This window comes from Corella eumyota, chromosome 3, assembly GCF_963082875.1.
Source record: "Corella eumyota chromosome 3, kaCorEumy4.1, whole genome shotgun sequence".
NCBI classification, from domain to species: Eukaryota; Metazoa; Chordata; class Ascidiacea; order Phlebobranchia; family Corellidae; genus Corella; species Corella eumyota.
The window spans coordinates 19,957,282-19,979,938 of record NC_137492.1 but is presented as its reverse complement, the minus strand read 5'-3'; the positions used below and the strand labels follow the sequence as shown (position 1 = coordinate 19,979,938).

Below are 22,657 nucleotides of genomic sequence, written 5' to 3'. Positions count from 1 at the left end.
CTGGGCTAAAAATAGTGAAAATTTATCGCTTTCTAGCTTAAGCACAATATTTAGCTAGTTTAAACTAAAAATACTAAAAGGTGCAAATTTTAAATTCTGTACCTTTCGTCCAATTTCAGTCATCCAGCGTTGGTAAATGACTCACAAGATAGAAAAAGCCTTAAACTAACTTGTAAAAGTTTTAATCTATTCATTTCTACCTATTATTAATGTTTAAACGAGGTTTTTATAGCTGAAGTTAAACAAAATTCAGATGTTAGGCTAATTTCACTTTAACATATCATTCAGAGTCAGGTTTACGTCAGTGGAACCCAAATTTACTTTAACACATCAGTTAGAGTCAAAATTACGTCACGGACTACAGTTAATCATAGGCGCCACAATTTACAAATTTTACAATTGGGTGGGCTAAATTTTTAAATTATCTAAAAAAACATTTTTTTATACCAAATAAGTTCAAATAAATGGGTTAAATCAAGCAGATACTCAGTAAATTCGAATAAATTTAAGTAATTCAACGCGTATTTTCATTAACATATTTTTATAAACAAAAATAGATTTTAAGATATAAAAACAAAAAGGTAAAATATTTCACTAAACTGACATCAAGTAACTTATTTACACATTATCACATCACAGTGAACAATTAGGTTAAATATTTCAAAGATGGAAACTTTTTTCTCTGATTGTACGCTGCAGCCGGACTGTTCGCTAACTTTTTGACCTCGCTAAAGGGTGAAAATTGGGGTCGTTGTCGTGCAAGGCCTCCACCTAATGACACAGGGTTGCTGGGAGAGTTGCTACGTCGATATGAGGGAAGACATAAGAAAGGTTTAATCATGCGAGAAGGTAAACTATGTTTAGCAACATCACTTCTTAACAAGGTTTTGATGCTTTTTGCACTAAATAATATAAACAAAAGTTAACCGGAAGCATGGTGTAGTTGTCAGAACACTTGGCTTTACTACATAAGGTCCTTGGTTTGATTTCCACTGCTCTCATGCTGTAGCGCCCTTAAGTAAGGCGGTATAAACGGTATGAGCTCCTGATAAGCCAACACTTAATCAGCAGTGTAATTATCGGGCAATTATAATCTATATAATATCCCAAACTGCCACAGGCAACTCAAGACTGGGTCGGAGTAACTGATGTTACTCTATGTTTAGATTGTGCATTCGACCTTCCCACATTAAGGATAAATAAACAAAAAAAAATTGATTCAAATTTACAACTACAATCCAACCTTTGTGCTCTGGCCTTATTGTTGCTAGGCAACATGTTGGTTCCCTCCAAGTAACCAGGTAACCGTGGTGATGTCACAAGTCGACTTTTCTCGTTGTTCTCTTGGTGAAGGTTACGACCTTCAGCTAACCATGAACTTGTGGTACGAGAAATACCTAGGAAATAACACAACTTTTTATGGGTTTGGCAATCATGTCATATAATCCCTAGGACATTAATAAAACATAAGAATCTTTGTTTTCCCTAAATAATATTATACACCTTATATATTTCAATAATAACTGAAATTAGTGTATAAGGTACTTCAATAAAAACAAGACAGGGTAAATTCACTAATCTCCTACTGTACTTTGATTAAGAAAATTTTTATAGGATCAAAATTAATTGTTTTACTTAAATCACAAAAAACTAAGCTGTAACATATGGCTTTATTACATGAGGCCCTTGGTCTAATCCCCACTGCTTTCATGGTGTAGCACCATTAAGTAAGGTGCTATAAACAGTATAAACTCCTGCTGAGCCAACACCTAATCAAAAGCATAATTACCGGGCAATTATATTTTATAAGATCCCGAACTGCCACATGCAACTCAAGACTGGGTCAGGGCAACAAATTTAACTCGATGTTTAGGCTGTAGAGTCAAACTTCCCAAATCGAGGATATTCAATATGAAAAAATAAAATAAGAAATATTCTAAACTTTTAACCTTTTTTTCTCAGAGTCGATCTGTTGCTAGTCTGGATGGAAATCAGTTTTAAAGGTTTATCCTCATTGGTTGCCACGGTGATGCTGGGGGCTATGGTCACTTGGGTCGGTGACGTGGGTCTTTGAGGGGGAATCACCTGGTTTGCTAAAAATACAAAAATTAAAAAAGATTTAGTACTTTTATTAAAAAATACAAAATAATAATGTTAAAGTTATTTTTTCTATTTGTAAAACTTATCAAAAATTTACAAAATTAAATAAGTTTAACAAAGAATCAAAAAACTAGCGATTCAACTTTATAAACAAAACTCCAAACCTCCAATTCTTTCCCTCACAAACCCCACATCTCTGAACTTTCCAGCTTGAACTCCAAACCCCGACCCTGAAGATGCAGACGACCTCCAAGCCTCGGTTCTCCGGAGTTGGAATGATGACACACTACCATGTCTTGAGTCGTCATCACTCTCATCTCGAAATAAAACGTGCCGCGCCACAATAGCACTCTGTGGACGGTCACTAAAAACAAGGATCAAAAAAAGTAAATTTATATATAAATGAGCTTAGTTGACATTTGTATGTTTAAATTGTATGTCTACAAAATTGTATGTTGGGTTAGGTGACCATGCCATAATATACCTAAAATCTTTATGTAAACATTAATACTTTTGGCATGTTTTAAATCATTAAATTGATTTTGTCATTTTTTCCCGTCGCATTGTTGTAATATTAAGTGTATATCGTATTTATTATTTACTTTTATCAATGTGCGAAAAATAAAAAATAAAATAAATAAATAAAATTGCCATTTGTGGTGAGCTTATAAACTATTACGGGAAAATACAGGTAGAGAGTTGTGACTATATTACAACAACTAAAGTGCCAACAGTAGGGCGGGCTATTAATTAAGTTTAAATAAGATTTTAAAAATGACAACCAGGTTACTAATCCTTTGTTTTTGGCAATAAGAAATATTTGCACTGGCTTTGTGGTTGCAATATAAATCTAAGTTTAAGAAATCACAATTTTATCTTTTTTGCTTAGTACTTACCTTTCTTTGACAAGTGGGGTTGCTGGTATCCTGGCACTCTTAACTCTTCTCTTAATTTCATTCTCAGATTTAAGTAATTTTTCTACAGGTTCTAGAACACACAATTAAAAAAACATTTTTATTACTTTTTGTTCAAGTCAAATTTTAACATTTTTTTACTTTTTTCTTCGTCCAAATATTTAACTTTCTCTTCATTGTCAGAGTTAGAAAGGTCGTTGTCGTTAGCAACCACTTTTTCAACTGTCTTCATGGATAGAAGGTTATTTTGTTGAACTAAAGGTGACCTTGAAATATAAAATATTGTGATTTAAAATAAAATTGATTAAATTAACTTTAGGTTTTTATTTTTGCTTGAATTGCACCAATAACAATCTTTATTTACCCCCTTTCTTCTTTTTTATGCTCTTCTTCTTTACCCTCTCTCACATTTGCTTCTTCTTTTTCCACATCGTCTTCTTCTCTCTCATTCTGGATGTGAGAGAAATTCTCTTCTTCAGCGACTGAACCTTCTTCATCAGTTTGTGGAAGATCGGAATCGACATCTTCTTTATTCAACTCTCTAGCCTCCCTAGTGGCAGCAATGTCATCATCACCAAGCTCTTTAGCACCATCGGTGGTGGAGTCGAATATTTGTTCAACATTGGTTGGAATTTGAACGTGAGGTTGGGTTAAAAAAACAGGGGTGTTAATTGGTGCAATTTGAACAAAGGGGGCATTGTTGTTGTAACAATCAGCATTGTTGTTCGGTTTGTAAGGTAATTTTTTCTTGTTTTTGTTTCTGTAGAAGTTACTTTTGTAGTATTTCTCGGTTTGGATGTGTTCCTGCTTTATTTCTTTAAATGAACCCTCAATAAAACTGTTTCCATATTGAGGATAAACTTCATTTTCAATCCCAATCTGGGATAAAGAGATTTCCATTTTCTCGCAAAACATTGCGCTTAGAGGTCGTTGTGGTTGAGGTAAGGGATCAAACTCAGCAGGGGCTATTTGGGGGTAGAATGGGGCTGAAATTAATGAAGATTTAGGGGCAAGAGAGACATCAATGCCTTTAATCGTTGGTTTTCTGTAAAATTAATAAATTGTGAAATTTTTTCCACCTTATAAACCAATAAATATAGGAATAAAATATATCAAATTAATTTGCAGAACTAACTTTTAACTTCTCAAACCATAAAGAAACATGTTTTGGATAACAAATTATTTTACCTAGTACAAATTTAGATTTATTAAAAATTAAACAAACATTTTTCAACAATTTTCAACTCACCTTGGGGTGGAGGTCGGTGACAATAAAGTCGTCTCTAATTTCATCCAAAACATAAAATTAATTATAGTTTGTGATTAGATTAACTAATTAAAATATTAAAATACATAGCATATGTGTCACATCTTAAATGAAAAGAAAATGTTCTTAAAATACATTTATTAAATTATTAAATGTTTCTTATAATACATTTACTGAACATGGAGTAACATCAGTTACTTCGACCAAGTCTCAAGTTGCCTGTGGCAGTTTGGGATAATATAGATTATAATTGCACGATAATTAAGTTGCTGATTAAGTGTTGGCTCAGCAGAAGTTCATACCGTTTATAGCACCTTACTTAAGGGCGCTACAGCATGAGATCAGTGGGGATTGAACTCACGACCTCATGTGTTGTGTAGCAAGTGTTCTTACCACTACACCACGCTGCCGGTCAAAATAAAAAGGGTTTATATAGTTACTTAAATATTATAAAAAATATTAATTTTATTATATTTTTTCTACAAAAAATATACACTCTTTATTGCCACCTGGTGTATCTAGAAGTGACTCGACTCGCTGAAGTGTGACAAGGTCACCAGTCGCGCCCTTTGGTTTCCAGAATGAGGTTTCAAGGTCGAACTCGAGCAAGGTCGTGTCAACGTAACAATAATGTTCCTCCATGTTGTTGGATTGGACGACAACTGCTCCATTTGGGGCTGAGGATAAAGATTTATTTTTATTTATAAAATTATGTTTTCAATAAAAGTTTAAACTTTAATTTAGCCCAAATAAAATACAAGTGTCTTAAAAAATACCACATTACCACCTAAACATAGAGTAACATTTGTTACCCTGAGCCAGTCTCGAGTTGACTTTAACAGTTTAAAATATTATAAATTATAATTGCTCGATAATTATGCTGCTGATTAAGTGCTGGCTCAGCAGGAGTTCGTACCGTTTATAGCACTTCACTTAAGGGCATTACAGTATGAAAGCAGTGGGGATCAAACCCAGGACCACAGTATGTAAGACAAGTGATATGACCACTACACAATGTTGCCGATTATACTTTCTAGAAACCTTTTAACACTTACCAGGAATTGAAGCCATTTGAACGAGAGCCACATTTTTCTCTGGCAGGGCGATCACCTTAGCAAGGTTCTGTGCCCCAAGTGCAATGTTTGAACCCAGGGTTAAGGGGGTTTCAGTGGGTTTGGGGGTCATACAGTGGGTCATTTTGCGACTAAAAAGCAAAAAAAAATTTTCTATTAAAATAATTGTTTCAAATACACAAATGTTTAAATAAAATCAATTTACATTTTTCCTGTTGTTAAATGTTCTCCCGAAGTGAGGACGGCACTTTTGGGTCTTCTTGGGTAAGACCCTGCTGTATTGAGGATAAATCTTGCTTCCTTGGTGTTTGGGGTTATAACCCCTGGGTTAAAATAAGGGTCAACTTCTCCCTAAAAATTGTAAAAAAATAACATTTTTTATTTTTTAATCGGCTGAATTTGAGTTATATTTAAAGGAATTTGATTGGCTAAAATAAACTTACCTGATTAGTTGAAATATTGTCGGAAGCTTTCTCAATTTTGCGAACAACACTTCGATAGATTTCGCTGTACAATGCATCAGTGTTTCCCTAAAATTAAAAAAAAATTAAATAAAAAATATTTTGATTTTTTTCAATAAATTTTCTTACCCCATGAATTGAAAGATTATTTGAGATTGAAGCGAGTCTAAGGGGTAGCTGGGAATCCCCTGTTGCCCCTAGCAACAATTTGCATACACCCGGGTGGTAATTGAGGATAAAGTTGTAGAAAGAGGGAACGACGCTTAGAAGGAGGACAACCTCGGATGAAAGAAGGCTCAGGTGAGCTTTCCACTCACTTTGTTTGCTGGGTTTCGGGGATTGAAGACTTCTGTTTAAATATTATTAAATATTATTTAATATTTTCATCAAATTTTATGTAAATCAGAGAAAGAAAAATAGCAATTAAAAAATGGCAGTCGATAACCTATTCTATGTTCTGTATTTTATTGCTATTATATATTCGCTGCCCTCAACTAATATTTGTGTACTTATTTACCTGCTTACCACAAATTTTAATAATTTTTAAAGACTTTAAATTGATCATTTATAAATATATATCATTCACTAAGTTCAAATATATATAGAATAATTACTATTAAACATCATGATAGCGCTATGGAAAAAATCTTCTTCGTCTAATAAATTTATAAACAATTTATTTCTAACCTTCTTCCAACAGGGGCAGTTTGGGGTCTTTGGTTGTTTCTTTTATTAGTTTTACCTTGAAATTTAGAACTTATATTAAATAAAACAAAGTTTGAGAGATAAGACCAGGTACCTTTTTAAAAAATTAAGAGTTTGTGTAAAAGTTTAAGAATTAAACCATAAAATTGAGTATGCGATCAACCTACTGTGTTATAATTTAAATTATAATTAACTGGTAACTGGTGTGTAAATAAAATCTAAACTTTAATTAAATCCAAACCTTTACTTTTTTGGTTTAATTTTTTTATCTTAAGATGGGCAACAGAATGATACAAACAGAGATAAAGTCGATCGTAAAGTCCTCCTGAGGTAAAATTGGACACTTGAGGGGGTCGTTCAAGGTCACGATCGAGTTTACACGCACTGACGAACAAGCTGATGACATCGACCATGTTGTGTGCACTCAAGTGGAACAGTTGCAGTGTTTCCACTCCAAATCTAAAATTTGAAAAAAAAACGTATTTAAAACTAAAATAAAAATAGAGTTTAATTTTTTTAATTAATTTAATTTTTATAAAAATTAAAAAACTTATTAACTTACAAAATGTCAAGTTTAGCAACTTGCAGGGTTTGTTCAATCAATAAATCAGGTAATTCAAATTCAAGTGAGGCAATTAACAGCAGGAGTAACATATTACTTCGTTCTTTGTCTTTGTGTCTGAAATGAAGATACAACGTATTCATTATTCGACAAAATTTTATGTAGCATAGTGTAGTGGTAGGAAAACTTAAAATACTGTAGCGGTTAAAAGGCTTTTTTACACAAGGTCCTAGGTTTAATTCCCACCGCTCTTCTGCTGTAGCACACTTAGGTAAAGTGCTATAAACGGTATAAACTCATGCTAATTAATTATCAGGAAGTTATATTCAATAATATTCCAAACTCAGAAGACAACTTTAGACTGGGTCAGGGTAACAAATGTTACATTATGTTTAGGTTGTGAAGTTAACCTTCCCACATCAAGAACAAATAAATATTTTAAAAAAATCTTCTAAAGATTCTTTAGTTTGATTTTTGTAGTTTTTTTTAGAATGACAGAACCCAAGACTAAGTTTAAGTATTTCAAGTATGGATTAAAGATTTGAACTTGATAGAATACCTATTATGGACAAGTGTCTTCAAGCATTGTTCATCCAGTATGACATCATAATTGTTCTTACATTGTTGTTCAATTTTAAAATCTTTTTGTAAATTTTCGGCAAAAAATTCCAATCTTCGTTTGTCAGTGTCTGAAAAATAAAATTTATTTATAAATTTATATTTGTTTAGAATTTAAGATTTGACCCTACTGACCTCTGTTTTGAATTTCATTTCCAGGAAAAATTGCAGCAAGTTGATTGGCTCGTACGCCATGGATGACTTCACATCGATAAGAAACTCGATAAAATTTATTTTCAGCTAATTTTCGACGCTAAAAAAAATCAAAATATTTTTAGACCTTTTTTTTAGACTTTTTTAATAATATTTTTATTAAAATATTTTTAATTTTTTTTTTAATTAACAAAAATCGACCACCAACCACTGGTTTTGTTGAAAGAGCAGAATCCTGGAAGAAATGTTGAACTTGTAACCTCTCGGTTGCCGTGACGATCCTTCCATCCAGGAACCAAATTCTCGGAAGACAATCAACAACGTGGATCCGATAATGGGGGTCCTGGAATTAATTAAATATCATTTTCAGCTTAATTAAAGCATAATAATACGAGGTTATGTAATTTACACTGTTGACATGTTGTGTTCTTTAGTAAAGTTAATAGGATTGGTACTGAGTTTACTCCCCACAGCTTTATCTAAAATTTACCCCTAGCTTTTATTTGTGGCGTGCAGGTTAATTATCACAGGCTAATATTAGTTGAGAGTCGCAACCATACTATGACACTTAAAATTCTGATCGAAAAACCGCTATCAACTAATTGTATCATTAAGCAAATATCATATTTTTACTTACATTTTCAAGATCAGGGTTTCCATGTAACCTGATGTCAAGAATATGAGTGTCACGAATAGGGGCAATTTGTTTCCAACAAATATTATTATTTGATAAATCCAAACTTCCAATCGCGTAAAACTTCGACAAAGACTTTAAATTACAAATCTAAAAAAATTTAATAAAACTTTCAAAAGCATGTGCAAGTTACTAAATGTAAGATTTTTTTATTTATTTATTCTTGATGTTGGAAAGATCAAATGCGCAACTTAACATAGAGTAACAACAGTTACCCTGACCTAGTCTAAGTTTTGACAGTTTGGAATATTATTGATTATAATTGCCCGGTATTTATGTTGCTAATTAAGGGTTGGCTCAGCAGGAGTTTATACCGTTTATAGCGCCTTACTCAAGAGCGCTACAGGATGAAAGCAGTGGGGATAGAACCTATGACCTCATGTGGTGTAGCAAGTGTTCTTACCACTACACCATGCTGCCGGTTATTATAATTCTATCCGCCTTATAGAATTTTTTACTTGTTTTTAAATCTCTAAAACGAAATTGTCCACAAACACAGCCTTAAACCTTACATGATTGTTTGAAAGATTAACTCTCCACAAATTTTCGCAACTTTCAAAATGTTCAAATTCCTCCAAACAGTTATCGCTGAGATTTACATTTTGGAGGTTTGGACAAACTTCAAAGTTTTCGATCGCTCCTGTCAAAATTTGTAACAAAATAATAAATAATTTATTTTCCCCTATTACAGCTTTATAATAAAGTGAGATATGCCATATTTTTACCTATTCCAAGCCCAGATAAATCCAAGTACAAAGTTTTTCCTACATTCCCGTTAGTTCGTTTGTGTAATATCTAAAAGAACAAAAAATATATTAAAATTTTAAACAGATCAGTACGATTTGTAAATCAACTTTTTAAATACGAAAAAAACTTTTTAAAGCGTTTTCAAAATTGTAAATGCATAGTCCAGTGTTTATAAAACAACAGCGTAGTGTAGTGGTCAGGACATGAGGTTCTAGAATCAATCTCCAGTGACCTCATGCTGTAGCGCCCTTGAGTAAGATGTTATAAACTCCTGCTGGGCTAGCACTTAATCAGTAGCTTAAATATCAGGCAATTAAAATCAATAATATCTCAAACTGTCACAGCAACTTGAGACTGGGTTGGGGTAACTGATGTTACTTTATGTTTAGGTCTCGCATTCGAACTTTTTCACATCGAGGATAAAGATTATACAAAAAAAATTTAAACATGAATATTTTTTTGTAACAAATAACAATACAAAAATACAACATACCTTTGTAGTGATCTTCATACTTTTATGTTAAATCTCAACAGCATAGACTCATGTTCAGTGGCAAACTTTTTCATTCAATTTAACGTGGTGCTTACATTTTATACAAACTGACAAACGGTTCTGAAAGATGAAAATTGAAATTTAAAAAAAGTTTAAATGTCTTACGTTAAATAAAACAAGATTAAATATTATTAAAACCTAATCTGAACTGTTTGTTATTTGTTTCATAAAAATAACTAAGCGAATATAACATCAGCGTAACATTGAAAAAATTGAAAAACTTAACAAAATATACAAAAGCGTCTGTAGTAACGCGAAGACATAGATATCATATATTATCCGATTTTTATATGATTTCTATATAATATATTAAACTTGTTACAAAAACAACTAGCCAAAAAAAACATAAAAATATTTGTAACAAGTTTTTAAACATTTAATAAATGGTCAACATAATAAAATTTAGTTTAAAAGTAATCTTAAAAAATCTGAAACACACCAGCAGTAAGATTCAGACCTAAAACATCAGATATTCTGAAATTGACATGTTCACAAAAGATAATATAACAAGTAAACAGTGGGAATCGAACTAAGTACCTCAATTATTTGACTTAGATTAAAAAAGCTTACTTTGTCAATTAAGGTAATATTCTGAATTTTTTTTTTATTTGATTCAACTAAAAACATGAGAATGACAAAAAGAGAACAAAATTTAGTGCAATATTCAAGAAGCACCAGGCAGTACTAAAAATCATAAAATAGTTGACGGAACAGAATTGAAGAAATATTTACTGCAGATAATCAGATATGCTGCACAAATAGGTGATTTAAAAGTAGTGATAAATTGAATACATATAAAAAAAAAATTGATAACAATCCGATGATTTTTGCATGAAAAAATTACAACAATAATAATAAACTTCTTTCTCATACATTTAAATTGTTGATACAACAAACTCGGTAAACACTTTAAACCTGCAAATATCCTGTAAAAGTATCTACTATTATGACTTATTGCATGCAATTAACACTGAACATATTAAAAAATTAAAAAAACGATTTCCCGAAATACTAAAATATTGCAAATTCCAATTAATTCTAAAAGTAAGAAAAACAAAATACTAAATTCATTATTTTTAGTTAGTTCAAAAGCAAAATAAGACTGCAAATTTCATATTCGTATATACTTACATAGTTCTAAAACTTTAAGTACAAATGCGGCAATAGTTCACTAAATAGTACAACACTTTAAGGTAAACAGTTTATCCTCAAACAAGATAACCCAAGGTCACAAAAAGAGTTCAAGGTCTTAAAAAAAAAATTTTTTTCCAATAAACAAAAAATCAATTTCTTTGTAAAATAAGTTTAGAAAAAAAAATTGGGGCCAAAGAGAGCAGAATTAAATTTTTGTTATTATCGCACAAATGTTACTCAATCTGTCTATTTCACTTTGAACTTAAAATGTAACAACATTAAATTTTTTCTAAATACTCGGCAGGGACCCACCCCTCCCCCATATTGGACCCTCGCACAAACCACCAACCAGAATCACTTTCCTCCAAAACTTCGACAATTTCCTCGGCGGCAACACTGAGCATCGTGTCATCAGACGCAGCAAACGAGGATAAAACTCGATGAGTCCCACCACTAGGTGGAACCTCGTCAAGATCGATTTCAGAGTAAATTGGCTCATTTATATTTAAGGATAAATCGGTCAATATCTCACGAGATGGGGGATTTCCCTGGTTGTCCTCAATTATCCCCGAATCCGCTGAACCGGAAACTTGCTCAAAATATCCAGCAGGCACCCAACCATGACGGTCACCGATTTTCACGTACCACCAATTATTTTTTGACTTTTCCACCAAAACGACTTCGGTCCCTTTTTTAAATCCCGCTTCGTTTTCATTCTCCGGTTGGAAATCAGCGATTGCGAAGTATTTGTCCCCTAAAAGCTCCTCCCCCATTCCTTTTGGGAGGGGTAAACTTGGGGTAACATCGAGTTGAACGTGACCCACAATTTTATCCCCGTTGTTGTTGTCGTTCGAGTTGGTTAATCGATTTAAAACTGGTTTCGTTTTTGGGGGCCGAGGCTTGTTGCTAGGCAACAATGGTTTTGGTTTGTCTAAAGGTTTTGATTTAAATGGTGCCACAGATGGTTTTGTTGGTTGTTTAGAAACACCAAATTTGGATGGTTGTGTTGATGGTCTTTTTGCAACAAATGTGGATGGTTTTTTAGGACCAATAGATGGTTGTTTGTTAACAGTGGATGGTTGTTTTGCGACAATAGGATGTGGTTTTGTAACAGTTGGTTTATTGTCTTTATGTGATAGCGATGGTTTTTTACCAACTGGTTTTAAATGGCTCCGGAAATCAATTTTTCCTGGTTCAGGTGTTGCCGATTCTTTTCTGGCAATTTGTGGTTTATTTATACTTTTATTTGGCAACCCTGTGGTTTTCTTTTGTGCCAATGAAGTTGGTTTGGGTGGTGTTTGAGAATTAACTTTCCCCTTTAAATTTGGTTGATAAGATGGTCGTTGTGGCGACGCATTTCTCTTTATGACATCATCTTTCACCTCCTTTTTCATCGGAATAATCTTCGGTTTTTCTATTTTCTTGATTGAGGGAACTTTTTTAATCGAGTTTTCATCTGGTTTCAATGTAGTGGTTGTTATTGGTTTAGCACCTGGTAGATTAGGTAATGGTCTTTTTGCTGGTGATGCTTTTGGTTCCAAGTTGACCGGGGTCGAATCGATACCCAACATTTTAACCCTACTGGGTTTTAAATACTCGGGGTCAGAGGTCACGGGGTCATTCTTAACGAGTTGAACAGGGGACAAGGAACGAATGGGGTCAGATTTTTTTGGCCCCAAACTTTTCTTAACATCGACAGGGGGCTTGGGTCTTGGGGGTTTAAACTGTTTCTCAATATAGGAAGCGGGGGCCCACCCTTCGCACCCATCTACTTCTATGTACCACCAATCACCCGGGGACTTCTCAAGGACCTGAGATTTAGAGTAAAAATAAAAATGGTTTTTAAGTCAGTAATGGCACTTTTCATACTAATTAAAAAGTTAATTAACAGACAATATCACCAAGACCGCAATCTGCATATATTGAAGCTTAGGAAATAAAAAACTTTTACAAATATTAATGTTCAATTTATAAGCCTTTAAAATAAATAGAACTGCCATTTGTGGTGGGCAGGTAATTTATCACGGGCAAATATTAGTTTAAAGTTGTAACCATATTATAACAATTAAAATGCTGTCCCTAAGGCAGGCTATCAACAAGTGTATATGTAGTGAAGCTAAGTGGGCAAAAAATGTGTACATTAAATATATGTATGTTTAATTTATAAAACTTAAAACAAACTTCTATTTGTGGTGCGTGTGCAAATTACTACTGGCATGTATTGGGGCTAACCTTATTACAACAAATAAAATGAGAGCCATAAAACAGGGAAACAACCATTGTACAGAAACGGTAAGACTCTAAAAGTTGGCTCCTTTTCTGTAAGGGTTGGATGTTTTTGTAAATTATTTCTGATAAAAAAACTTTTTTAAATCTCACTTTGATTTTTTTGTTCTCCTTGAAACTGATTCCATCAGGAATCTGGGCGTTAAAGGTTGCCGCGGTAACATATTCATACACTGGTTCACTTGACACAGGTGAGGGGGGGAGTGGAGGGGGTTCCTTGGGTTTCTGGGACCCCCTTCTTAGGGTGGATCGTTTGGGGGGTGGTTGGGTACGATTTGAAGAAAAGGCTGCAGCCACTAAAAATTTAATTCATTTAAAAAAAAAATTTAAATTATGAAAAATGGAAAAAATTTTGCAAATCTTTCTACTTGTGATTTAATATTGACCTCAAAAGCGTGTTTTTTAATCATAAATTAAGGATAAAGGGAGGTCAGAAATCATCCTTACTAACAAAAACAAAAAATATTTACATATACACAGTTTACCGGTAACTTAAAATTTAAAATAAAATTTTTTGTAATTAATAAACAAAAAATAAAACTAAGTCAAAAATTAACCAAACTAGCAAAGACAACTGACCAGGTCCCATTTTAACTTATTAGAAATGAATTAAAAATTCAACAAAAACTCACCTGCTGCAACTGAAGTGTTTTGTTTAATATCGACTTTTCTTTTCGGGCTGCTTGAAGTTGAACTTGGTTGGGGGTGACTCAAGGGTGAAGGGGTCGTGGTGTTGATGCTGTTCGAGGGTAAACTACGACGATGTTGACCCCAGTTTGTGACCCTACGACCTCTCAACACTGAGTCCGAGGTTCGTTCTAAGTAGGAAGCGGGGGCCCAACCTTTTTTGCCATTGTAACTAGAAGGAAAAAATAAATTTAAAATTTTATCAGGAATTTAAAAACATAAAACAAACTATTGCTGAGCCAGCACTTAATCAGCAACTTATTTATTGGGCAAATATAATCATTAATATCCCAAACCGTTAAGGGCAACGCAAGACTGGGTCGGGGCAACTAATATCACTCTATGTTAAGGGCGTAAGGTTGACCTTCCCACATCAAAGATAAATAAATACAAAGAAAAACAGCAAAAATAATGGGTAACCATTGCCAGGAACAAACTAGCTTTTAATACTTAGCCCTAAATTAGAATTCAACCCACCTAATGAGCCACCATCCTTCCAGATTCTTCTGCAGAACTTCAACTATTACCCCGACCCCGAACCCAACTTCTTCCTCACCTCCACTGAACTGACTCGTTGTAATATATTTCTCACCTGAGGATAAACACAATATTACTTGATAGAAGAAAAATTTAAAATGGAAAATTTGCATTGCAATTATAAAGTGTTTAAAATAATAACAAAAAGCTTGGCATAGGTAGGCACAATTTAGTAATTCGTTGCAAAATACTAAAATATAATTTAACAAAAAATAATAATTTTAATAATGATTTTTCAAGGTCAACTTACGAGGCAAATTTTAACACAAAAGTTAACATTGTTAATTAACAGTTAATTAGCTAATTATTTGTTTAGTGCCTATCTTCAAATATTGGTGTACAATACTTTATTAACTTATATTGCCTTCATACATACCTTCTCCTTCTATTGCCTCCTTTGTGACCAAATTCTCGCTTGTTCCATCCAACTTTTCCAAGTAAACCCCAGGTACCCAACCCCTCTCCCCCTCCAAGTCACTCACAAACCACCAACCTAGATAAAAATGTTAACATTTACCATTATTAATGCTAACAATAATCGCTTTTATGTTGCAATAAAGTTGATTTAAACAAAGTAAACCCTGAGCTTAGACAATACTATCTGTATACTGGTGCTTAGTAGAGGTTTCATTTATAGCCCTACAAGAAATAAGAACTTATGTTAAAGGTTTTTGAGTAGTAAATTAGTGTCAGAGTTATGTAAGTTGTTTTTAAAGTTAGATTTAGCCGACAGTAACCGGTAAAGTACGTTAGAAAAAACAACGTTCCGTTTACCATAGAAGAGAATTTAGGAGGACTGTAGTGTAATAATGTTTTGTCCAGAACCGGACAGCATATGTAACTCGAAAAATTAAACTGCTGTTTGTGGTACTCAAGTAAATTAACTCCGCCAAATATTGGTTGTAGTAAGTTGTAACCACATACGACAATTAAATTTTGACCGTAGGGCAAGCAAATATACAACTTAATTTATAATAACAGCAATGGGAATACTTATGACCTTAGGCCTTAGTCCTTACTGATGCAATATTAATTATATAACGGCAATGGGTATCAAACCCAAGACCACAGGTTGGTTTTACCAATTGCTATTGCTATGTCAAAGTGGGGATTAAACCTGGGACACCAATTCTTTACAAAAACTATTTCTTACCATTTTCATTTTTCTCAATAACTTCCAACATCTGCCCCGAAATCACAGAAAGTTCTTTGGGCTGGGTCCGAGTGTAATCAGCCACTGCCGTATATTGCTCCAACGTGATTGGTCCAGAGATTTCCCCAATATCTATGAAATCATAATATGGGTTAAAGTTTAAATGTTATTGTAGGATTTTGTGAAGAAAAATAATAAAATGGTTAATGTGGAAATAAGAAAATGTTGTAAAAATATGATAATGTTAAAATATTTGTAAAATAAACTTAAAAAAGTTAGAAACATAACACAAAAATAGTTTTTCCTGCATTAAATTAATATTAAAAACCACACAAACTTAAAACAAAAATTTTAACATTTTATTAAAATCTTTAAAATCTTTAACCATGCAAAAAAAATAAACTTTCAAAAAATTTAAATCCAAAAAAAAAAATTAATTTAGCAATTTTTAAACTGATATATTCAATAACAGACAATATGACAACACAGACTTGTTAGTATGACATCACAGTAACATTAGAACAACATCCTTTTACATCTGGTGCCAAGTTACAAAATTAAAATGTCTGGCTACATCAAAACCTTTCAACTCTTAACTATTACTACCAGTGCATTATGTTAATTAGTAATTAATTATTAAATCATTTAACTACTACAAGATTGCTTTGATTAATGTTCTAATATGTTAATTATTTATTTCTTACAATATTCATAATTAGTAACTTAATTTTATGATAAATTAAAATTGCAAATTTTTTTTTGTTATTATGAGTTTAGCATTAATTTGTGAAGTACTGAATAATTTACACATCTTATATATAATATTATTAGGTTTATACAATAAAAATGATACTATATTAACTTGTTTACAGTAATTTAATAAACAAACTTTTATTTAATTAGTCATTTGAGTTTAAATAGCTTAATAATAAGTGTCACAAATATATTATTACTAAACTTACCACACTAAAATAATTATTAATATTTTAAAAATAAGTTGATATCTTCTACAATTGAGTTAAATTATTAAATCATTCACACTTTTAGGAATATTATTTAAGATAACTCCAACTCATAATTATCTTTTTAACTTAATATTAAACTTAAAAAACAAAAGCTATAGCAAACAATTTAAAAATGATCATGCTATAAAATTGGGGCCTATAAAATATACTGGATTGAATGTATGTTAAATGAAATTAAAGGGTCCCATAATTAAACCCTTATAAATTTTAAATACAATTAATCCATGCATTTTATTCAAACCATTTGATTTACATTCATTTCTGTTTACTTTATAGGTTCCCCTACAAAACAAAATTAACTTTTAATTATTCAAAAAATCTGTAGCACAATTTCATTTAAAATCATGCTACTTCATAAGTTTAAAACACACACAGACTCACATGCTGTACTTAGTTGGATGACAACACACATAGCATGCTAGAAACACTAGGGGGCATGCTACTTACCAAACGACCGAGTCCTACGAACGCTTTTATGTTTAACTACGAACAAAACTTAACTTTTTATAAAATATGGGGCTTTAAGTTAACAGTAAAATTTTAATTTAGTTTTGCCTGTTGGGTGTAAACCAATGTTGCTAAAACCTTCTTAAAATATGAATATATGGGCTGCTTGAAAATTATATTAGTTAAAGTTTTAAGTTGATAAAGTTAGTGTTAATTAAAATTATGTTGTTTTACTTTAAATAAACAAAAATATAATTCATGCCAACATAAAAATGACGATATAAGGGCGTAGTGTTGCTTTATGCTAGTTATAAACTAAAATAAGAACACAAATAAAAATAATGTTTTTATCAATAAAATCAGAAAACCACAGAAACATAGAATTAACCTCAATATGAGTCATAATATAGGGTTTGTGGTAAACAATGAACCATTGTCAGCACTTACTATATCAACTTATAATTTTTTTATTAAATAATTTAAAATTTATCAAATTGTGGGTAATTCTGCTTTTAAACAATTGCTAAAAATGTTTTAACCAATTTAAAGTTTTAGATTTTCTTTATATTAAAAAAAAATTAATTTTTAAATAAAATTTAAGTTTTTATGAATTAAGTTAAAAACCCCCATTTTAATGATGAGTCATAAACAAAATTATGACATCATAAGATGACTCACCTTCCTCGTTTCTCTTTCTTTTACTAAAACTTTCTCTAAAAAAATAAACAAAATTTAATTTCTTAGAAAATTGATGTTTATGTCAAAATTCAACAAATACTTAAACTTATTATTATAAAGTAACAATATTTAAAACCTAAAATATTTTCTTAGTTTGGCAAAAAACTTTTAAAATTCAATTTAGTCGCAAATTTACAAAATTCCAAATTTAGGTAATCATTAAAACTCTTTAAACCCCACAACATGTAAACCCCCATAATAATAAGGTCTTGAAATGTGGCCACAAATGTGAAAGAGTTAAATGGGAAGTTATACTTACTCCTTAATTGGGTTTAAATCCTCAGGTTTGCTTTCAAAAAAATCTAAAACCTGGCTGCTTTCTTTAATGTGGGTTGGTAGTTTAAGTAAAGACTAAAAAATAATAAAATTTTAAGTTAAAATTGTTGTTAAAATATTGTTAATTTAAAAACTTTTTTATTTTTAATTAATAGAATTATTTTGGGGAAAATCTGTTATTTATTTTTTTTTAAATTGCAAATTTGATTTAAAACATATAAAAAAAGGATATAAAATAAGAAATAAAAATGTTTATAAATAAAAGATTTATTGTATTTCCAAAATATCAACCATTTCCTTTTAAAACAAGACAAAAAATGACAAATTTGAATTTCAACTGGGAGCCCGTGTCACATTTTTAATATTTCCTCGTTTTTATAAATCACTTATACGTCATTGTGTTTTCCATTGACGCAAAAAAGTGACAATTTAAAAAAAAAGGTAGGCTGTCAAAAATTAAACATAAAATCTATTTAAAACTAAAAAAATTCTATGAACAACATAATGATGCCATAAATGACTAAATACCAAAAAATAATTCACTGGAGAAGTCAAATTTTTGTTTAAAATAAAAATATAATAATGAACTTTTGACATAAAAACCAACATGTCAAAAATTTTGGTAAATTTTTAGGAAATAAATTTTTGAGTCATAAACAATTTCCGTTGTTTTGCCTAAACCCAAGCAATTAGTCTATAAATAAATTTATATAAAAAATCATTAAATATTTAAGGGTTTAAAAACGATTAAATTTCAAAAAAATGCACAAAAATGTGAATATAATTTAAAACCAAATTTTGTAAATGTAAACAAAGATGTTAACCCCATAACAAGGTCTGTTTTTAAGTAATATTAATATACCTTATTATTTTAAATAAAATTCAGCCATTAAAAAGTGATTAAAATATTGAAGAGAATTGGTTAAAAGTCTGTTAAGGAAATTGTTAATTTCCTCATTATGTAAACTTCCTACAATATGGGTTTCAATTTTTTGTAATTTTTTTATTTGAAATTTTATATATACACATAAATAGTTTTACAATTTCTTTACTAAATTGTTAAAAAAATAAGAAACAAAAACAATAATTCAAATAAAAAATCCCAATAACAAAATAGCCTAAATTTTATACTTACTGAACAATATTCATCAATTGGTTTCAATCTCTTCATGGCAACATCCCGAATATTGCTCCTCCGGAACAAGATCTTACCCGGGAGAAAGGGAATTACCCTATCGGAGGGGTCCTTAATACCTCCCTCATGTGGAAACGTCTCCAATAAACTTATCTGAAAACGAAAAAAAATTTAAAATTTTGATAAATAAAATGACAGTTTTTAAAACACTAATTAAGACTTAAATTAAATAAAAATTTTTTGCACAGACATTTAATTAAATATTTAAAAGAATTCTCTTTGTTTTGTCTGGTATGCATTAAGATAATGCAAGCCCTAAGTGAAAAGCAATCAATTACTGCATTAATAATTCAACATTATCTGCAAGGTTTTAGGTAACATAAGGTTCATATTATAAACTATTTTGTGTTTATTTTATTTGTGATTTATGGAATTATATTAAAACTTAAAAAATACAACAAAAATATATCTTTATTTTGGTTAATATAAAAATACCTTATCAAGTTTTTAATTAATAGTATTTATGCCACTTTTAAATTTTGTAAAGTTGAAAACACAAACAAACAATAAATAGATATCATCTTCAAAAAACAATAAAAATAATTGTTAAATTTTTTAAAAAAATGATTCACATTTACCTGAAAATCAAAGAATTTAGAATATCTTCTGAAAATAACGGTGCTACTTCCATCGTCCCAAGTAACTTGAATTATATAAACCTAAAATAAAATATTAGTTTTGTTTTAATTGATATGATAGTTTTATGTTTGTTTTGGATACATTTAGTTTAATTTTATGATTTTGTCAATAAACTTTTGTGTATAAAATTATATATATATGAACAAAATATATATATATATATATTTTTATTTTGTATATATCTTTATCCTCGATGTGGAAAAGTCGAATGCGCAACTTAAACATAGAGTAACATCAGTTACCCTGACCCAGTCTTAAGTTGCCTGTGGTAGTTTGGGATAATATAGATTATAATTGCCAGATAATTATGCTGCTGATTACGTGCTGGCTCAGCAGGAGTTTATACTGTTTATAGCGCCTTACTCAAGAGCGCTTCAGCATGAGATCAGTGGGGATTGAACCCACGACCTCATGTGTGGTGTAGCAAGTGTTTTTACCACTAGACCACGCTGCCGGTTTTTCTAAAAATTCCAAACCACTCATAATTTTATTTCGCACTGTTTTTAAGGTTTATTAAAATAATTTACGTAATGCTTCGATGGGTATCTTCTTTTCTCCGCATCAGTGACTTTTGCATCGACTAATTTTCTCCGCACGACCGGACACATTCTAGATTCATTTAACAAACTTTTCACTTTCTTAACAGAAACATTTAATTTTATTAATCACAAATTAATAACTTTATTGCAAATATAATTTTCATGTTTTAAAATACTAATATAAACTTATGTCTGTATGTATGTTTGTGTTTTGCTTTATTTATAAATAATAACACAGCCAGACAGCTAAACTTATAAAATTAATTGCAAGAGCACTTTACAAGTACTATACATATTAAACTAAACGTAAAAATCCATTTTCAATAAATATATTTTCCAATAACTTAGTACAATACTGCTGCAAACGGTAACCGGACACTTGAATTTTTTTTAAAACAGCGGGGATTTTGCATTTTAATTATCGCGAAAAATTTTATTTACCCGTATTTAAATACAGTTTTTTAGACAGTATTTGAAATAAAATAAGCAGTAAATTAAAAAAATTTTTAAAGAATAATGTGCAAGAACATGTTATCTTACTTTTCCAGTGCCGATTTTTTAATTTAACAAACTAAAACCTATAAAAAACTTAATTTTTTAAGTTTTTCTCTTTTTATTTTTTATCAAATATAAACATTATTTATACAAAACCTAATCTTATCAGAGATATAAAACTATTTTCTGCCTTAAGGTACACTACTAACCTTAATGTTAAGATAATATTACAAGTAACTTAAAAACAAATGTCTGGAAAAAAATTGCTGAAACATTTTAAACAAATAAAAATATTTGCACAAGACTTCGTGACCGTAGTAGAAACTTTGTGACCGTAGTAGAAACTTGGCAAGCGATCTTTTATCCTCAATTTTAATTTTAAGACAAAAAACAAATTTGTTCCAATAAAATTAGAATTAAATACAAAAACAACAATATAAATATATTTAATGTTTATTTTAATTAACATGCATTAGTAGAAAGGCTAGGAAAAATATTTATCGAAAACATATTCTCCCAGTCCATCGCCTGTCTTTTTTAGATTCTTGATATTATCTTTCAACTTCTTGATGACGTCAGTTTGCTCGTGAAGGAAGTTATCCTCAATGAAATCTTGAAACTATAAAGTATACATAAGTTAAAAAAGTTATTAAACTGATTAATTTAACGAGTTAAAACCTTTATCTTACCACAGGGTCCTGCTCAGCAGTTGTGTGTAAAGCCAGCAAACTTTTGTTTACATTAACTTCAAGTGCAAGAGCGCATTGCATGGCCTTTAATATGTTGAAGTTTGAAGGATCAAATGGTCCTGGTGGCTACAAAAAAATGTTATAATTAAAAGATTTGCAATATTTTAAGGGTTTACCACTTTTTAAAAGTGTTTACCTTGATCTGAAAATACTTGCAAGTTCCTCCTCTTTTGTTTTGAAACTCTAGCATTTGATTAACACGGGCTGCATTCTTGTCTGAATATTTCTTAAAATATTTGCAAACACATTTTACAGCAACATCGTCCCGGTTAAAAAAGTTGCCCTGCGTTAAAAAAACATTAAATACACAATCAAAATCCCTGACCCAGTCTTGAATTTTCATTCGGCATTTATGTGCAATTATTAGAGCATTTTGTCAGAAAATTTACCTAAAAATTGGTTTTTAAGTTCAGCATAAGTTTGTACTATTTATAGCGCTTCACTCAAGGGCGCTACAACATTTAAAAGTTATCTTATTAATGGGTTTTAGCACGGGAGCAGTTGGGATTAAACCCAAGACATCATGTTATAAAAAAACGCTATTTTATACTTACTATAGCCATGTAAACATATGAGGCGTACAACTCTAGGTTAATCTGATTGTTTAAACCTTCCTCACATTCTTTACCCCACACCCCTCCACTGTTTGCCTGTAAAAATTACAATAACATAAAATAAACCGAAAAAAATACATATTTCCAATACCCTTAATACCCTATATATAAGACGAAAATGTATATTTAAATATCTTATTACACATTACTTGTTTTATTGATATACAACTAACCTTAACAACTAGTGGCGTCATGGCTATACCTAAAAAGGTTTCTATGCTTTATAAACACGTAGTTGTAATACTAAAAAGTCCAATTGTAGGTTATCCTATACTTATTAACCTTACACATTTACA

General features: G+C 30.9%; 4 protein-coding genes across 8 annotated transcripts in view; all 4 read right to left on the bottom strand.

The window, feature by feature from the left end:
- Window positions 1-22,657, bottom strand: part of LOC145746086 (SH3 and PX domain-containing protein 2B-like) — a 77,044-nt gene that overhangs the window by 13,292 nt on the left and 41,095 nt on the right. The window lies entirely within an intron of this gene.
- On the bottom strand, window positions 307-9,908 carry LOC145745055 (uncharacterized). 2 transcript variants are annotated; one of them, XM_082563044.1, is made up of 23 exons: window positions 9,788-9,908; window positions 9,273-9,342; window positions 9,060-9,187; window positions 8,491-8,637; window positions 8,062-8,196; window positions 7,836-7,953; window positions 7,642-7,771; window positions 7,083-7,199; window positions 6,762-6,979; window positions 6,503-6,557; window positions 5,945-6,164; window positions 5,798-5,884; window positions 5,560-5,705; window positions 5,337-5,485; window positions 4,791-4,958; window positions 4,264-4,297; window positions 3,379-4,059; window positions 3,156-3,280; window positions 2,997-3,087; window positions 2,265-2,464; window positions 1,950-2,093; window positions 1,244-1,397; window positions 307-902 (listed from the first exon to the last, which is right to left on the bottom strand). In XM_082563044.1, the coding sequence occupies exons 1-23, from the start codon at window positions 9,803-9,805 to the stop codon at window positions 647-649; spliced, it is 3,591 nt and encodes a 1,196-aa protein (XP_082419170.1). In that variant the 5' UTR covers window positions 9,806-9,908; the 3' UTR covers window positions 307-646. The 2 variants fall into 2 exon arrangements, with proteins under 2 accessions (XP_082419170.1, XP_082419171.1); XM_082563045.1 differs by having other exon boundaries at window positions 6,768-6,979.
- LOC145746085 (uncharacterized) lies at window positions 10,460-20,599 on the bottom strand. 3 transcript variants are annotated; one of them, XM_082564272.1, is made up of 12 exons: window positions 20,492-20,599; window positions 19,904-19,984; window positions 19,266-19,418; window positions 18,114-18,205; window positions 17,795-17,829; window positions 17,117-17,164; window positions 15,645-15,776; window positions 14,868-14,984; window positions 14,432-14,546; window positions 13,900-14,126; window positions 13,361-13,563; window positions 10,460-12,792 (listed from the first exon to the last, which is right to left on the bottom strand). In XM_082564272.1, the coding sequence occupies exons 1-12, from the start codon at window positions 20,570-20,572 to the stop codon at window positions 11,260-11,262; spliced, it is 2,817 nt and encodes a 938-aa protein (XP_082420398.1). In that variant the 5' UTR covers window positions 20,573-20,599; the 3' UTR covers window positions 10,460-11,259. The 3 variants fall into 3 exon arrangements, with proteins under 3 accessions (XP_082420398.1, XP_082420399.1, XP_082420400.1); XM_082564273.1 differs by having other exon boundaries at window positions 17,117-17,152; XM_082564274.1 differs by lacking the exon at window positions 17,117-17,164.
- LOC145746041 (soma ferritin-like) lies at window positions 21,483-22,638 on the bottom strand. Its single transcript, XM_082564220.1, has 5 exons — window positions 22,535-22,638; window positions 22,302-22,397; window positions 21,884-22,030; window positions 21,688-21,813; window positions 21,483-21,617 (listed from the first exon to the last, which is right to left on the bottom strand). The coding sequence occupies exons 1-5, from the start codon at window positions 22,553-22,555 to the stop codon at window positions 21,483-21,485; spliced, it is 525 nt and encodes a 174-aa protein (XP_082420346.1). The 5' UTR covers window positions 22,556-22,638.

Coding starts and splice junctions, on each gene's coding strand:
- LOC145746041 (XM_082564220.1), bottom strand. CDS start 22,555: ATGACGCCACTAGTTGTTAAG. Junction 22,031..22,301: donor CATATGTTTACATGGCTATA/GTAAGTATAAAA, acceptor TTTTTAACGCAG/GGCAACTTTTTTAACCGGGA. Junction 21,618..21,687: donor CTGCTGAGCAGGACCCTGTG/GTAAGATAAAGG, acceptor TATACTTTATAG/TTTCAAGATTTCATTGAGGA.
- LOC145746085 (XM_082564272.1), bottom strand. CDS start 20,572: ATGTGTCCGGTCGTGCGGAGAAAATTAGTCGATGCAAAAGTCACTGAT. Junction 19,419..19,903: donor CTAAATTCTTTGATTTTCAG/GTAAATGTGAAT, acceptor TTTCGTTTTCAG/ATAAGTTTATTGGAGACGTT. Junction 13,564..13,899: donor AAACACTTCAGTTGCAGCAG/GTGAGTTTTTGT, acceptor TTAAATTTTTAG/TGGCTGCAGCCTTTTCTTCA.
- LOC145745055 (XM_082563044.1), bottom strand. Junction 8,638..9,059: donor TTAATCTTTCAAACAATCAT/GTAAGGTTTAAG, acceptor AAATTTTTTTAG/ATTTGTAATTTAAAGTCTTT. Junction 7,200..7,641: donor AAGACACTTGTCCATAATAG/GTATTCTATCAA, acceptor TCTTCATTTCAG/ACACAAAGACAAAGAACGAA.